Source organism: Pituophis catenifer, unplaced genomic scaffold (genome assembly GCF_029215685.1).
Source record: "Pituophis catenifer annectens isolate HBS135680 unplaced genomic scaffold, rPitCat1.0.hap2 SCAF_1, whole genome shotgun sequence".
NCBI classification, from domain to species: domain Eukaryota; kingdom Metazoa; phylum Chordata; class Lepidosauria; order Squamata; family Colubridae; genus Pituophis; species Pituophis catenifer.
Window position 1 is genome coordinate 334,853,243 of NW_027256881.1, and position 18,157 is coordinate 334,871,399.

General features: G+C 44.1%; 1 protein-coding gene across 1 annotated transcript in view; it reads left to right on the top strand.

The window, feature by feature from the left end:
• Positions 1-3,444, top strand: part of ATP8B3 (ATPase phospholipid transporting 8B3) — a 66,856-nt gene extending 63,412 nt beyond the window's left edge. Inside the window, exons 26-27 of the mRNA XM_070931789.1 lie at positions 310-440; positions 2,252-3,444. Coding sequence (XP_070787890.1) covers positions 310-440; positions 2,252-2,539 — 419 coding nt within the window. The 3' untranslated portion in view covers positions 2,540-3,444. The remainder of the gene's footprint in view (positions 1-309; positions 441-2,251) is intronic.
• The last annotated feature ends 14,713 nt before the right edge of the window (positions 3,445-18,157 follow it).

Consider the following 18,157-nt stretch of genomic DNA (forward strand, 5'->3'; position numbering starts at 1 on the left):
ATGTGATCCTCTTCTGAGATCTTCTGACAAGCAAAGTCAATGAGGAAGCCAGATTCACTTAACAACTGCTTTACTAACTTACCAACTGCAATGATTCATTTTACAACTGTAGCAAGAAAGGTCATAAAAGGGGGCAAATCTAATAAGCATTTTCTTGCTTGGCAGTGGAAATTTTGGGCTCAATTACGGTCATAAGTCAAGGACTAACTTTTTATTTGTATGCACAGCACACTGTTGTGCAAACTCAAGGGTAGGGTTTATCAAGTTGTGTGAATTGCCCTACTCAAAGCATCTTCTTTTCTCCTCCAGAGGCCGCCAGGAACGCTCTGACTGACCCAACTGCTGTGCTTGTCATCTTGCTGTGTGTTGTGGTGAACATCATCCCCTCCCTTGTCGTCCGTTTTGTGTGCAATACCATCAGCCCTCCGACTATGTCAGAGGTGAGTCCAGCTTTCCAAGGGCAGCAAGCATCAAAAGAAAGTTTGATTGGGTTGCAAGGACTGATGGAAGGAGAGGGACAGATGAGTGACTTTGGCTTGATGAACCAGATTAACTAAAAAGGCATTTTAAATAATGAGTGTGCTGGATGAAGTTATTCTGGTTTGATTCTGATTTGGAGTATTATGTGAGCTCAGAAGCTAGATAATGTCAGTAACCAGTTAGAGCAGGGGTGTCAAACTTGATTTCATTGAGGGCCGCATCAGGGTTGTGTTTGACCTCGGGGGGAACGGGAGGGCATGGCCAGGGTAGGTGTGGCCACTCATGTCCGGGATGCCTGTGGTGGCCCAAGCGCTCTGCCAGCTAAATGGGCTCCCAAGCTCCGTTTTCAGCTGCAATGGCCTCCTGCAACCCTCTGCCAGAGAAAACGGAGTTCAGGAGGGAGGGCCCACCCGAGCTCCCTTTTCAGTGGCAGAGGCACCATGGGTCAGTCCTTTGCTTTTTCCAGGGCAGCCCCACGGCCTTGAGTTTGATACCCCTGGGTTAGAGACACTGCAAATCTAGCCTTGTTTTGTCTGCATTTGGGGCAAAAGTTGACTAATTGGGTAAAAGTTGGAAGCTTTTTCACTTTGGTGCAGCATTTCTCAACTGTATTAACTTGAAGATGTGTGGACTTCAATTCCCAGAGTTCCCCAGCCAGCCATGCTGATTAGGGAATACTGGGAGTAGAAGTGCATGCATCTTAGAGTTTCCAAAGTTGAGAAACATTATTTTAGTAGTAGAGAAAACCAGTGAACACCGCAACATAACGTACCAAGAAGGAAGCAACAACTTAGGTAACAGCCAGACACGGCCTTGACAGAATAAGTTTCGATTTTTAATGATATGTTTTACTTTTAATCATGCTTGTTTTATATTTTTTATAATGAGGCTTTTTATGTATTGTTTTATTTGATTGTTGTATGCTGCCCGCTGGGATCGCCAGAGGTTTTTATAGGCATTTTTTTTCCTACAACCTCTTTGGCCGAAGGGGTTGCAGAAAAAAATGCTTTGAAAAGCCTCTGGCGATCAGGCAAGTCAGCTGGGATCGCCAGAGGCTTTTAAAGGCATTTTTTCCCCTACAACCTCTTTGGCCGAAGGGGTTGCAGAAAAAAATGCTTTGAAAAGCCTCTGATGATCCCAGCTGAGCCGCACGATCGTCAGAGGCTTTTTTTTTATTCTTAAAAGCATTTTTTCGGCCGAAGAGGTTGTAGAAAAAATGCTTTTAAAAGTAAAAAAACAGCCTATGATGATCGCGCGGCTCAGCTGGGCATGGGGGGGGACGCAGGGATTTTTGCTACCAGTTCTCTGAACCACCCGCTGCCATCGCTACCGGATCGGGCAATCCAGTCCGAACTGGAAGCATTTCACCCCTGCATGTGACACATATACAAAAGTTTAGAGCTTTGGCCACGTAGTTATGGCTGCTATCTCATTTATTTTGAGCCCCTTCCTGCAGACATCCTTGATCACTAGGTTAATTTGGAAAAATTACTTGCTAGGATAAATCTATGGGTTCCCCCTAAAGCCTGCTCGTAACCTTGTTGTAGAGAGACTGTGCTATTTTAGCCACTGCATTCCCAGGAGGTATTAACACTTAGTAAGTAGACCCTTTCCAACTTGGAAATGTCCTGATGGAGTGAGAAACTTCCTTGATGCCCAGATCTGAGGGCGTATGGGAGCTGTCGTTCATCCCAGAGGGAGGATCGCAGAATCAGGAAGACTGGTACAAAAGTTATATGCCGATCCACCTTCCTTCTTCCTTTCCTTTTAGATGTTTCAAGCCCGGGAGATCCAGAAGAAGCATTCGACGGTGGAGCTGACATCTCACAACAGTAGGAATTCGTTCCTGAGGCGTTCCAGCTACGCCTTTTCCCACAAGGAAGGATATGCCCATCTTATCGCCAAGGGAGCCAGTTTGCGGAGCAAGAGTGTCCCTGTCCGCAGAAAACTGAATGGTTTGTTCAGCACCCAAAGCCCTGGAAAAGACAACTCACTGCCAACTGAGATCAACGCTGCCCCTAAAGAAGCTTCTTCAGAGCAGAAGGTCCAACTCGGTTGAAGGAGACAAAGCCTATTACAGATAACAGGAAGGGCCATCGCTGGGCCTGTATTCCCTTGTCCTGCACAGGAGTGACTTTTGCCTAAATGCCACAATTTCTTCCTGAATCCAAGGATTGCACTGGGCAGAAGCTTTCCATGGACAGTGTCTGTCATTCATGAAGTTCTGAGTTCGAATCCTAGAGACATCTGACTCAGATTTTATTGATCGGATCATCTCATTCTTTTTTTTCTGCCATATTCTATTCTGTGCAATAATCTTGCGAGTGATAATAACCCACCTTGACTAGGTTACATAGAGATGGTGGGCAGTCAGTGGGTACCGGTACTGGCCCATGCCATCCTAAGAAAACAGTGTTTGCTCTGGTTTCAAATCTGGAAGGCTTTGCAGATCTCAGCCCAAAGTTCTCGTCTCTAGGCAAGCTTAAAAGCCTCAGAACTATGCAGGGTAGTTCCTGGTAAAGGAGAAAATCCTTGCTTGCAGAAAGTCACCATCTCAGGCAGAAGGTCCTCCAAATTCCAATTATGGAAAGGGCAGACAGCAGTGGTGGGATTCAAATAATTTAACAACCGGTTCTCTGCCCTAATGATTTCTTCCAACAACCAGTTCATCAAACTACTCAGAAAGTTAACAACTGGTTCTCCCGAAGTGGTGCGAACTGGCTGAATCCCACCACTGGCAGACAGTGAATGCTGGAAGAAAGACATATCATAACTTTAAGAGGTTTGGACTTCAACTCCCAGAATTCCTTGGTCACCGTGTCTTTCATGTCCTTCATGGTGTTTCAGATGTATGAGCCTAGTCTAGTGAAGAGAAGGAGCAGGGGAGACATGATAGCAGTGTTCCAATATTTGAGGGGCTTCCACAGAGTGGAGGGGGTCAAGCTATTTTCCAAGGCACCCGAAAGCCAGACAAGGAATAATGGATGGAAACTGACGGAGAGATTCAACCTAGAAATGAGGAGGAACCTTCTGACAGTGAGAACAATCAACCAATGGAACAGAAGTTGCCTTCAGAAGTTGTGGGAGTTTCATCACTTAAGACTTTCAAGAAAAGATTGGACTGCCATTTGCCAGAAATGGTGTATAGTCTCCTGCTTGAGTGGGGTGGGGGGTGGGGGGTTGGACTAGATGACTTATAAGGTCCCTGCCAACTCTGTTAATCTGAGCCTAAGTGGTTAAACTGGTTTGCAAAGCGAAGTCCAAACACCATTGTGCCAAAAAGAAAGTTTTCTCTCCCAAATCAGAGAAAAGGCTATGCCATCCAGCACACTCTTCATAATGGTTACCAATCACAGGTCTCTGGAAAGTCCATAAATTGGTCACCATTGCAATAGCCTTCTTCTGTTTCTTGTCCCCAGTGTCTGGTATTTAAGTTTCATTTCCTTAACTTGTGAAATGCCAATTAATATAATATGGGAAAGTAAGAGAAGGGCAACCAGATCCGACAGAATTACTATCTAATTTAGAACAAACATGTAAAGAGACGGTTGGGAGATCTGTGGAAGTTCCCCAACAATCAGTCCTCGTGCCAACTGCCTATTACCAGCATTTGTTATCTAAAGATAAACTGCTCCTGTTTATGGGTAGTTCCTACTTAGCTATCATGGGCTTACAGGCAGGGGGCAGACAACCAAAGTAATATGATGGCGGAATTTTCAATCTATTTTTTAAGATTTATTTTTAAAAGTAGGGCTTTATCTATCTTTTCTGGCTGTGAGAAAGGTGAACAAGGTGTGTTTACATATTTCTTTTAAAAATATAATAAACATATTTTTTAAAAAACAAGACCCTTTTAACATTGAATTTGTTTATAAAATCCTTCTTTCTTTCTTTCTTTCCTTCCTTCCTTCCTTCCTTCCTTCCTTTCCTCCCTCCCTCCCTTCCTCCCTCCCTTCCCTTGTTGCATAATAGATAAAGAACAGCATCCTTTCAGAAGTTGCTGAATAACCACTTCAAACATCCTCAGCTGTCATAGTTTGTGGTTAAGGTTGTTGGGAATTGTAATTCAATAATTTCTGAAAGGTTATTGGTTACATACCTTGTAATGTATTATTTTAATTTATACTGGGTGTCACATTGAGTGGATCTGCCAGTGTTTCTCAAACTTGGCAATTTTAAGAGGTTTGGTCTTCAACTCTCAGAATTCATCAGTCATCCTGCTGGCTGGGGAGTTCTGGGAGTTGAAGTCCATGCATTTTAAAGTTGCCAAGATTGAGACACTCTACTGTAGAATGATATGGTGGCCATACAAACTGTAGGTCTATGGGTCCCATGTAATGAATTTCCCCCTAAGCAGTGTGTGTAGGATTTGTGTGTGTGTCAGTGGTGAGATTCAAATTTTTTTACTACCGGTTCTGTGGGCGTGGCATGGCTTGGTGGGCGTGACAGGGGAAGGATACTGTAAAATCTCCATTCCCACCCCACTCCAGGGGAAGGTTACTGCAAAATCCCCACTTCCTTCAGATCAGCTGGGACTAGGGAGGCAGAGAATAGATGGGGGCGGGGCCAGTCAGAAGTGGTATTTACTGGTTCTCCAAACTACTCAAAATTTTCACTACTGGTTCTCCAGAACTGGTCAGAACCTGCTGAATACCACCTCTGGGGTGTTGTGCGTGTGTGTGTGAGAGAGATAGAGAGAGAGAGAGATGTATATTACACCAATGTTTTGAAAGCATTGGGACTTCCATTAAAACTGGGGTTCAGTTCACATCTCAACAATTTTGCACAGTCCAGCACTTCTAAAATAAAATGGACTCCACGCTTTTGGAAAAATCTGTCTGAACTTGCACGCCTTTAAAACCATCTCATTCAAGCTGCCTTGCTCACCTGAACAAGGTTTCTACAGCATAAAAATATCCAACCATGTTGGACACAGTCCAAATCTCTGCTCTTGCAGAGTGACAAAATATATGGTTGCGTTGATAGATGATCTTTGGAGGGCTCGGGACAGGGGGTGCTCCTCTGTCCTGGTCCTGTTAGATCTCTCAGCGGCTTTTGATACCATCGACCATGGTATCATGCTGCACCGGTTGGAAGAGTTAGGGGTGGGAGGCACTGTGTTGCAGTGGTTCTCCTCCTTTCTCTCTGACCGGTCGCAGTCTGTGTTGACGGGGGCAGAGGTCAACCCCGAGGCCCCTCATTTGGGGTGCCGCAAGGGTCGGTCCTCTTGCCCCTCCTGTTCAACATTTATGTGAAGCTGCTGGGCGAGATCATCCGTGGTTTCGGGGTGAAGTACCACCAGTACGCTGACGACACCCAGCTGTACATTTCCACCCCAGACCACCCCAACGATGCCCTTGAAATGAGGTCCCGGTGCCTGGAGGCCGTGCGGATCTGGATGGGGAGGAATAGGCTCAGGCTCAACCAAGACTGAGTGGCTGTGGTTTCCGACGTCCCGATATAGTCAGTTGGTGCCATCACTGACTATTGGGGACGAATCATTGGCCCCCACGGAGAGGGTGCACAACTTGGGCATCCTCCTGGATTCACGGCTGTCTTTAGAAGAGCACTTGACGGCCGTGACCAGGAGGATTTTTCATCAGGTTCTCCTGATCTGCCAGTTGCGTCCCTTTCTGGATCGGGACTCCTTACACACGGTCACTCATGCCCTCCTCACCTCCCGCCTGGACTATTATAACACTCTCTACATGGGGCTCCCCTTGAGGAGCACCCGGAGGCTCCAACTGGCGCAGAGTGCGGCCGCGCGGGTGGTAATGGGAGCGACATGGCGTTCCCATGTAACACCCCTCCTGCGCGAGCTGCACTGGCTCCCGGTGGTCTTCCGGGTGCGCTTCAAGGTTTTGGTTACCACCTTTAAAGCGCTCCATTGCTCAGGACCTGGGTACTTGCGGGACCACCTACTACCACCAATAGCCTCCCACTGGCCGGTACGCTCCCATAGAGAGGGGCTCCTCCGGGTGCCGTCGGCCAAACAATGCTGACTGGCGGCCCCCAGGGGGAAAGCCTTCTCTGTGGGGGCACCTACTCTCTGGAACGAGCTCTCCCCGGAGATACGGAGGATCCCGGATCTGCGCACCTTCCGTCGCGCTCTCAAGACTTTTTTATTCCATCAAGCTGGCCTGGCCTAATTTTCTCCCTCTTTTATAAAAGATTTTTAATTTTTAATATCTTTTAGTATTTTATATATTCAAATTTTAAAATTGGTTTTAAATTGATTGGGGTTTTAATTTGTCTGGGCCAATACTATTTAATTTGATTTTAATTCTACTTTTAAATTTTGTATGTATGCATGTATTTTATTGTTTGGCTGTGCACCGCCCTGAGTCCTTCAGGAGTAGGGCGGTATAGAAATAAAATAAAATAAAATAAAATAAAATAAAATAAAATAAAATAAAATAAAATAAAATAAAATAAATAAATAAATAAATAAATAAATAAATAAATAAATAAATAAATAAATAAATAAATAAATATGGCTTGACGATGGAAGCCGGATGCATTTTTTTTTTTTTATTTGATTTATATGCCGCCCTTCTCCGGAGACTCAGGGCGGCTTACAGTGCATTAAGCAATAGCCTTCATCCTTTTGTATATTTATACAAAGTCAGCTTATTGCCCCCACAAACTGGGTCCTCATTTCACCTACCTTAGAAAGGATGGAAGGCTGAGTCAACCTTGAGCCTGGCGAGATTAGAACTTATAGTAATTGCAGACGGCTGGTGTTAATCACAATGCTATCAGTCTGCTGAGCCACCAGGCCCCTTTGTATTTTCAAGAGAGGCAGGATCTGATGCTCTGTTCTCTTCAACTTGGCAGCTGCTATTTTACTCCTCCCAGGATGCTGTGTTCTGGGAGGCAATTAAAACAAGAAGTGGCAACCTGAGCAGAATCCAAATAAAAGCCTCTCCCTCCATCTGAGCATTCAGGATTGACCAGTCCAGGGAGGGCTGGAATCTGGGACTCTTTGTTCCCAAACCAATACCTTCACCGCTGCACCTGATTGGCTCTTGAGGTGACAGGGAGGGACTGACCCAAAGTCATCCAATGAGCTTCCACGGTTGAAGGGGCACTAGAAGCTGAATCTCCCTGCTCCTGGCCAAGCATCTTTGTACTGCACCTGATTGGCTCTTGGACTTGAGAGGGAGGGACTGACCCAAAGGAGCCAATGAGCTTTTGTAATTGAAGGGAGACTAGAAATGGGGTCTCCCCCTGCTCCTTGTCTAGCATCTTAATTACTACCTCACATTGGCTCCGCCCACAAGATTCTCATTTCCCCAAATGTTCACAAAGTGAGCCTTTGCAAAGATACTGTCTTCTAAAAGTAAATGTGAGTTGTACCTTTGCATTTAAAAGAAAAAAAAAAAAAAACAGTGGTATTCTATTAGGAGCATGTGCAGCAAGTTTATTACATGTGTAGGTCGCAGGAGTTAAGGTCAATGAGGTGGTATTCAGCCGGTTCGGATCGGTTCGGCCAAATCGGTAGCGGAAATCGTGGGTGGGCCTGCCCATCCACCCACCCCAGCTCTATACCATCCTATTTAGGCACGTTTTTGAGGCTGGGTGCATGCGCAGAAGGTGCACACGCCAGCAAAGCACATGCACAGAAAGGGTGGGCACATGTGTGGTTGGAGCTGTGGGAATGGGAGTGGGGAATAGAGATAACTGGGGACTTGTAGTCAAAATAAAATGTTTTCTCCTGGGAACCAAGAACGTTTTCATCAGGTGTTGGGGAGGCGTGGACTAAAACCAACAAGGGTTGGGGTTGTGACCGGATTGGACCATGTGAAGGACATGTGGACCAGTGGTGGGTTGCTCCCGGTTCTGTCCAGTTCTATAGAACCAGCAGTAAAATTGGCGGGAGGCTCCGCCCACCCGCTCGGATGTCATAAATGATGATTTGCAAGCGCGCACATGCGGCCCTGTTGCAAACCGGTAGTAAAAGTAGGTAGAACCAGTGGTGAAATGTAAAATTTGTTACTACCGGTTCTGTGGGCGTGGCTTGGTGGTGATGGGGGTAATATGACTGAGTGGGCGTGGCCAACTTTTTTTTTTTTTTTAACTTTTAAAACCTCGGCTGAAGAGGTTGAAAAAAAATGCTTTTAAAAGCCTCTGACGATCCCAGCTGACTTGCCTGATCGGCAGAGGCTTTTTTTCCTTTTAAAAACATTTTTTTCCTTTTAAAAACATTTTTTCGGCCAAAGAGGTTGTAGAAAAAATGCTTTTAAAAGCCTCTGATGATCCCAGCTGAGCCACACGATCATCAGAGGCTTTTTTTTTTTTACTTTTAAAAGCATTTTTTTAGCAAAAAAGGTTGTAGAAAAAATGCTTTTAAAAATAAAAAAAAAGCCTCTGATGATTGCGCAGCTTAGCTGGGCAATGGGGGGTGGGCAGGGATTTTTGCTACCGGTTCTCCGAACCACCCGCCTCCATCGCTACCGGATCAGGCGATTCGGTCTGAACTGGGAGCATTTCACCCCTGAGTAGAACCCACCCGTGATGTGGACTGGGGAAAGAACTTTGATTTTTAATTTGTGTGGGGAAAACCGCGGGACCTTCAGAGTCAGGTTTTCACGAGATGTGCCGATACGACATGCCTAATAAATCTGTACTTTGAGGAACACCTAGGCCTCAGAAGTTTAATTGGGTTGGGTCTGTTACTAGGAACCTTGACACAGACTTTGCTGATGAACTGGTTACCCAAACAAATAAGGTATCCACAACCCTGAAGGAATTTCATTGATCATAACACATTCTCTGCTTTTAATTAAATTCCTCAAATGTTTTCTGTGAGTCAAGAAAGCCTTTTGTTTCAGATCGGGCATATTTCCCTAAACTCTTCCTCGCCTTTACTGGTTCACGGACAGGAGAAGGATCTTTATAGCATTTGTGTTGTATTGTAACCTCATTGGGACTTTCTACATAAATAATACGTGCTCTATCACTGAAGATGCCACCTTGTCAAAAGATCTTGCAGACCACAAGAATGATCAACGAACTCAAAGAAAGCATAATTAAGCTCCATAAATAGAAGCTAGACGGCCAACTTTAACATATTTAATAAATAAAATGTAACAAATTAACATTAATATAGTTAATAACTTTAAGGAATGCTTTAGCTGGCATATAAAGCCTCAGTGGTGCAGCGGACTAAAGTGCTGTTAAGTGCTAGCACTTAGCTGCCAGCTTCCTGCAATTAGTGCAAGTTCGAATCTCACCAGGCTTAAGGTTGACTCAGCCTTCCATCCTTTCGAGGTAGGTAAATTGAGGACCCGGATTGTGGGGGCAATAAGCCAACTTTGTATAGAACAACACTGCTTAGGGGGGGCCGAAAGCCCTAATAAACAGATATATACAAAAAGTATGCAGGCTATTGCTATAATGCATTGTAAGCCGTCCTGAGTCTACGGAGAAGGGTGGCATATAAATTGGACTAATAAATAATAAATAAATATCCTCCATCAAGAATAAGATTGGTCAAGATACTTCTTAACATCTCTGTTTATTTAAGGAAGGAATTTAACATAGAGTTTCTGACAGCCATTAGAAAAAACAAGAAGCAGCTGTAGTACAATGATATCTGTAAAAACATCAAGGATGGAAACAGACACAAAAAAAGAAACTCTTCTAAAAGTTCTCTAAACCTGGAAGAAAATACCAGACTCGAAGTAGCATGCTAAAGGTGCCAATGATCAGATAATAATTGATTCAAAGAAGATAAAAGATGGAAGGCAGATACTGAAATTCTGTACAGATAGTCTTTGATTTACAACCACAATTGAGCCCAAAATTTCCATTGCTAACTACGACAGTTGTTAAGTGAGTTTTGCCCCATTTTATGACCTTGCTTGCCACAGTTGTTAAGTGAATCACTGCAGTTATTAAGTTAGTAACACCGTTAAGTGAATCTGGCTTCCTCATTGATTTTACTTGTCAGAAGGTCACCAAAAGGCCTAGCCTAAATGGTTTTTTTAATTGGGATTTTAAATTTTATGGATTTGGGGTTTTAAATTTGGGTAGCCAATGATTTAATTCTTTTAATTATCTTAACTTTTGCATTTGTATGTTTTTTAATTTTGGCTGTTCACCGCCCTGAGTCCCTTCTGGGAGAAGGGCGGTATACAAATTAAATTAATAAATAAATAAATAAATAAAAGGTGATCACATGACCCCAGGACACTGCAACCATCCTAAATACATGCCAATTGCCAAGCATCCCACTGTATAAAGCCCTAGTAAGACCACACCTAGTGTATTGCATCCAGTTTTGGTCACCACACTATAAAAAAGATGTTGAGACCAGGGGTGGGTTCTAAATTTTTTTACTACCGGTTCTGTGGGCGTGGCTTATTTTGTGGGCATGGCTTGATGGTCATGTGACAATTCTTTAGGATTTAGCAGAGATACTGGTCTACCAGGCTTTTAACTGCTTGCAGAGCTGTACCAGTCTACTCATTTGTTTTTGCAGGCACCAGTCTACTCATGTATTTTTGCAGGCACCGGTCTACTCATTTGTTTTTGCAGGCACTGGTATACTCATGTATTTTTGCAGGCACTGGTCTACTCATGTATTTTTGCAGGCACTGGTCTACCCATTTATTTTTGCAGGCACTGATCTACTCATTTGTTTTTGGAGGCGCCGGTCTACCACCAAACTGCCTTTTACCACTGATCAGCTGTAGGGCGGCCCTTTGAAGCCCCGCGGCAAGAGTTTAAACAGTTTTTCCTTATAGCCCATCAGCTGGGACTCAGGAGGCAGCAATAGATTGGGGGTGGGGCCAAATAAAAGGTAAGAATAACGCGGGTGGGAGGATGGGGGGGCGGGGGGGCAGAACTAGTTCGGTGATGTCATATTGTCACCGCTACCGGCTTGGCAGAACTGGGCGGAACCGGGAGGAACCAGGAGGAACCCACCACTGGTTGAGACTCTAGAAAAAGTGCAGAGGAGAGCAACCAGGATGATTAGGGGACCAGAGACTAAAACATATGATGAATGGTTGCAGGAACTGGGCATGGCTAGCCTAGTGAAGAGAAGGACCAGGGGAGACATGATAACAGTCTTCCAATATTTGAGGGGCTGCCACAGAGAGGAGGGGGTCAAGCTATTTCCCAAAGCACCTGAAGGCCAGACAAGGAATAATGGATGGAAACTGAACAAGGAGAGATTCAACCTAGAAATGAGGAGGAACTTTCTGACAGTAAGAACAATCAACCAATGGAACAGAAGTTGCCTTCGGAAGTTGTGGGAGCTTCATCACTTGAGACCTTCAAGAAAAGATTGGACTACCATTTGTCAGAAACGGTGTAAACGCTGCTTGAGTGGGGGGTTGGAGCAAATGACCTATAAACTCCCTTCCAACTCTGTTAATCTGTTATCTGTTATCCAAATACTGATCACGTGATCACAGGGATGCTGCAACAGTCATAAATGTGAGAAATGGTCATGAATCACTTTTTTCAGTGCCATGGTAACTTCAGTCACTAAACGAATGGTTGTAAGTTGAGGACTACCTGTACCACAGAGATGTCGCAAGATCCAAGATATTTTGGAAGATTGTCCCTATTTACAAAATCACCTGGTACTAGAAGAAAAAATCAACCCTCAGCCATTACCAAGTTGGAAGCCTATAAGAATTGACCGAATATTTAGAGAAATATGGCAAATGATCAATAAAATTTCCATCCAAACTATGCCAGCAAACCTGAAGAATGATATGATGGCCAACAGGTTAGAGAAGCTCAGGAATACAAAAAAAAAAGGACTTAACAGAGCATGCAAACTATCATACAATGTCCTTAATTCCACATGCTACCAAAGCAATATATAGAATTGTCCAGTGTACGTTAGCTCTCTACATGGAAATGGAAATGTTCAAGATGCTTCTAGAAAAAGCTGAGAAACAAGAGACGTTACTCCTGAGGCATGATGGCTAATTGAAAGAGCTAAATAATACTAAAAAGAAGCCAAGGCTGCTTAACTGAAGATAAAAATCCCCTCAGTTCTTTCAAGCAGGTTTAGTTGTGGAATGTCCTTAGGAAAATGTGCAGTTCTGAATAGCTCATTGTGTCAGCGTTCCAGAAAACCCCAACTCCGAGTAAAGACGTGGAAGCAAGCATTTTCCAAAGTTCTCTTGACTAGAATAGGTAAATTGGCACATCTGGGAAAACCCGAATCTGAAAGGTCCCGGGTTTTCCCTCAGTAAATCAAAACTCCCAAAACCATCCCCTCACACCTCAGTCGATCACATGCTCCAATCAACGTCCGTCCCATCTTGAGACATCACTCCGACCACTCCTCCTCCAGATGCCGGATCACCCTGACCTTGACCGACAGGAAGAATGCTATTATGTCTACAAACAACCCCTTTACTAAATTCCCCCTCCTATTTTCCCACACACGAGAAGGTGGCAGCTTGGAAGCTTCCGGCCTAATATGGCTTCCAAAGCTGACACATTGTTGTTATTCAAAACTTATATACTGATCAGAAAGCCATGGTCCAGATGAAACAGGGTGAAACCGATTAGCTCCGTGTAAGAAAAGGTGTGAGATATGGCTGTATGCTCTTTCCATATTCATTCAACCCAAATACAAAATATAAATATAGGGGGACACTTGACTGGAAGGAGATGAACCTGTCTTTAAAAATAAAAGAAGAAACATCAATCCGTGCTATGCTACTGACACTATGATAACCGAAAAATGTAATTAATCTAGAAACTCTAGTAATGAAAGTTAAGCAGCCTGGTGAAAAAAAATGGGACTACAATTAGATATTAGGAAGACCAAACTAATGTCAACAGCTATACCAGACTAAACTGTTGGATAGCTTCTATCTTTTAAAATTGGAACCCGCTATCAGAAAATATGCCATAGGTTAACCCTTGGTAAAGTAGCAATAAAGACCTTGGGAAAAAAATATTCAAATGCTGTCATATGTCTATACCCAGGGTTGGGATTCAACTGGTTCAGACCGGTTCGGGTGAGCCGGATGCTAATTTTACATCAGGTTCGTCGAACCGGTAGTTGTAAGGACTGGCTGGCCCCTCCCAACCCACTCCTCCCCTCCCAGGAGTCTCCACGCAGCCCATTTTGGATGCCAGGTAAGTGCAGGGCCCGTGCAGAGGCTCTGGGAGGGTGAAAAACAGGCCTCCCAGAAGTTCCAGAAGTCTGGAAACAGGCCCATTTCTGGCCTCCAAAGGACCTCTGGAGTCCAGGGGAGGCTGTTTTTGCCCTTCCGGAGGCTCAAGGAAAGCCTCCAGAGCTTGGGGAGGGTGAAAACGCCCCCCCCCATCGTGGTGCAGGAGGCCGAGTACGCCACCCCCATCATGGCCATGCCCACCCAGCAACCAGGCAGAGAATTGGTTGCTAAAATTTTTGAATCCCACTCCCGTCTATACCTATGAAGAATCATGCAGATAATAGATTTTCTATGGAAGTGAAAATTGAACCGTGAGGAAAGTTAAAAGAATATTGATTAAAAGAATTTTAGACTTTGGTATTGGAGAAGTTTCTTGAAAATATCATGGATAGCCAAGAAAATAAGCATGTGTGGATCATACAATAAACCAGTTTGGAGTTCTCACCAAAAGCACAAATGACCAGGCTCATAATTATCATTGTGGGAAGATCCAGCTCTCTTGAGAATTCGTAGTGGTGGGAAAAGTAGGACAGATGACACCAGCAAAGTGGATGGAGTCAATTACAGCAGTCTTGGATGCGTCATTGGAATACCTGAAGAATTGGATTGGAGATAGACTGGATTGGAGTTAGACCATCCTGGAGAATGTCTATCTTGGAGATAGGAGATAGACCATCCTGGAGAATGTCTGTCTATGTTGTCACTAATAATTGACAGGAGTTGATATTATGTAATCAATCAAATCGGTAAACTATAAACTTCCAATGACAGCTCCATCAAGGAGTGGTTTGCAAGTATGGACAAGCAGTTGCCTATCAAATATACCACACTATATCTTTTATATTGCCTCAGATGCAATATAATTCAGATTCAATATTATTCAATGCTTATTTAGTTATTGAAATTGTGAGGCTGCCATTGGCACAAATGTGTGAACTATGTTCCAATGTTTGGAAGCACTAGATAAATGCCAATATTTTATGATCTCTAAAAATCAGTCACCAGATGATAAACCTGGCCAGTCATGGCTGATTTTAAAGCAGGATTAGACCTCACTAATACATGGATGGGAGCTTTGACTGAGAAATTAAACAAAAATTGGAAGGGGACAACGGTTTCTGTATTGAGCCACGTTGGCGCAGTGGTTAGAACACAGTACTGCAGGCTACTTCTGCTGACTGCTGGCTACCTGCAATTTGGCAGTTCAATTCTCACCAGGTTCAAGGTTGACTCAGCTTTCTATCCTTCTGAGGTGGGTAAAATGAGGACCCAGATTGTTGGGGGCAATAGGCTGACTCTGTAAACTGCTGAGAGAGGGCTGTAAAGCACTGTGAAGCGGTATATAAGTCTAAGTGCTATTGCTATTGTTGGCAAGAAACATGTGTCCTGATATTCAGCCAAAATCAAGCTCAGAAAAAAGCTATATTTTTATTGTTCCTAATAATTTGAACCTAAATTCACTTTTTTTTAATTTGCATTTTTTAAAAATATACCACTGGTTCTGATTGTCAGACTGACACTACTGAATTAACAGGGTAGTCCAGGTTCCGTGCCATGTACATTCTGGATGGATCTTCAAGCAAAGAAGCAGAAGAAGAGCAAAGGATATACGGGGTCTTAGATAGAATAAATGTTGAGGAATCAAGTCCAAATTTACTTGTTCCAAACTCCACACTGTGGATTGTGATCTTAAGACAGACTCAAACTCCAAGTTTCAACATTATTATTGTCACTACATTGAGAGCGCAGAGAAAAAAAGGATTAATCTAAAGTTTCTCAGGAGAGATGGTGTATTCTAGATCACATTACTGGTCCTAATTAGATCAATTCTTGCATCAGGAGTGATCAGGACCTCCTATCTTTGCCAAGACTTAACTAGGCAAAGGCAAAATTAAGGTGTTTGAAAACATCAAAACCCAGGCAGCAACAAGGCAGAGTTAATTACCTTTAACCATTCTCAATTTGGAAGAGAATGATCTTACTGCTCAGTTATGTTGTACAAAGGCCAACGTTCAGCCAATAGTCAAATATGTCCGGAAGCAGGGGTGGGTTCTAAATTTTTTTACTACCGGTTCTGTGGGCGTGGCTTATTTTGTGGGTGTGGCTTGGAGGTCATGTGACTAGGTGGGCGTGGCTAGCTGGTCAGTCATTTCTGGAAGGTCCTCGCACTTATGACCAGTCCTCGCACTTACAACCTGACTCATTTGTTTGCTTTTAACACTGATCAGCTGTAGGACGGCCCTTTGAAGCCCCGCGGCAAGAGTTTAAACAGTTTTTTTCCCTCTAGTCATCAGCTGGGACTCAGGAGGCAGCAATAGATTGGGAGTGGGACCAAATAAAAGGTAAGAATAACGTGGGTGGGTGGAGGGATGGGAGGGCGGGGGGGGGAGAGAACCGGTTCGGTGATGTCATATCGTCACCGCTACCGGCTCGGCCGAACCGAACCGAACCGGGAGGAACCCACCACTGCCCAGAAGGTTCTCCAAGAAGAGTAGGAGAAACAGAACAGCTGAAAAAGCAATTCTGTCCAGTAAAGAAGTCAGTACCAAGCAGGGCTGAAATCCAAAATTTTTCCCTACCGGTTCTGTAGGTGTGGCTTGGTGAGCATGGCAGGGGAAGAATATTGCAAAATCTCCATTCCCATCCCATTCTGGGGCCAGCCAGAGGTGGTATTTACCGGTTCTCTGAACTACTCAAAATTTCCGCTACCGGTTCTCCAGAACCTGTTAGAACCTTCTGGATTTCACCTCTGGTACCAAGGCAGTATGAAGCAGGAAATACAATTCCCAAATGGTTGCAGTGTCTAAACTACATGTTTTTTAATTCCTTCCTGGTCAGTGGGGAAGGGAACAGACCAGAGGTGGGTTTCAGCAGGTTCTGACCAGTTCTGGAGAACCGGTAGCGGAAATTTTGAGTAGTTCGGAGAACCGGTAGTAAAAATTCTGACTGGCCACGCCCCCATCTATTCTCGGCCACCCGAGGCCCAGCTGATCAGGAGGAAATGGGGATTTTACAGTATTCTTCCCCTGGAGTGGGGAGGGAATGGAGATTTTACAGTATCCTTCCCCTGCAGTGGGGAGGGAATGGAGATTTTACAGTATCCTTCCTCTGCCACGCCGACCAAGCCACACCCACCAAGCCACACCCACAGAACCGGTAGTAAAAAATTTTGAAACCCACCACTGGAACAGCCTGAAGTATTATCAATATTTGTCTACTGGGGCATGATCTCAAGGGATGGAAGATACGGATGAAGATTCTGTATTCCTTATTACAAAGAAAACCTAACCCTCTTACTGTGACTGAGTCCTACCAAAATCATTGGTAATAAGATATGACTGGTTAGTGGCTTCCTGGGTTCTGCATGTTGTGTGAAGAGATCCCTAACCCTAACCCAAGATCAGCTGTGACTGGGTCTTCACTTAGCGGTTATGCAATTATCACAAGCACTGCTGACCTTGAAAGGACAGGCATCCGGTAGAAGTCAATTCATGGTGAAAAGTCAAAATTATCAGCACACTAAAACAGAGTGTCACTTTTTAAATTTGAGGGAGGGCATTAGAATAATTGCAGTTTTCAAAGAATGGTCTAGATCAGGGGTGACTCATGTTGTCAAGGTGGCATCACGTGACGTATCAGGATTTTTTCCCCCTTCACTAAACTGGGCATGGGCAATGGTGGGCTGCTGCTGGTTCAGACCGGTTTTGGCGAACCTGTAGTTCTGATGATCAGCTGACCCCGCCCACCCAACCCCACCCTATCCTGTCCTATATTTCCTTCTTTCTGTCTCATCTGATTCACAGGGCACAGCTGATTTCCACACTTCTGCTGTTCTACTTACCGGGGCTGCCTTAGAAGGTAAGCAGCTGAGCTTCAAATTGCTGTATTTTGAACGCTGCGTGCAAGCGCGTTAGGTCTGCGCGCTCACAGAACCGGTTGTTAAACCGGTTGCAGCCCACCACTGGGTGTGGGCATGGCCAGCACTTGATGCATCCGGCCTGTGGGCCGGGAGTTTGACAGCCCTGGTCTAGACGAGCGATGTTTGTCAGCCATTTTAAGATGTTTGGATTTCAGTTCCCAGAATTCTAGGAGTTGACGTCCACATATCTTAAAAAGGCAAACTAGTCTACATACTAGGGAATTCTGGGAATTGAAGTCCTCTAATTAAGAGTGATAAGGACTGTGATTTCAATTTCATCCTTTAAGACAGGAGTGGAGAACTAGGGCCCTTTTTTTTTTTTTTTTGTAAATATTTTTTATTTATTTTTTCAAATTTAAACATAAAAACATAATTTTCAAGAGCAAAAATCTCAATCCGGTCATATGCTGGAAATAAGCCCACAAAATGCTGGAAACAGTCAAACAAATAGGAGGAGAGTTGGAGGAGATTGAGGAACTATTCTAAAATCAACTAAATAGTTGGTGTTTTGGAGGGGATCAAGCTGAGAATTAATCAAATAGAACAAGCTGGAAGATAGTTAAATATTAGAGGGAGATATAGTGGAAAATATATTAGAAAT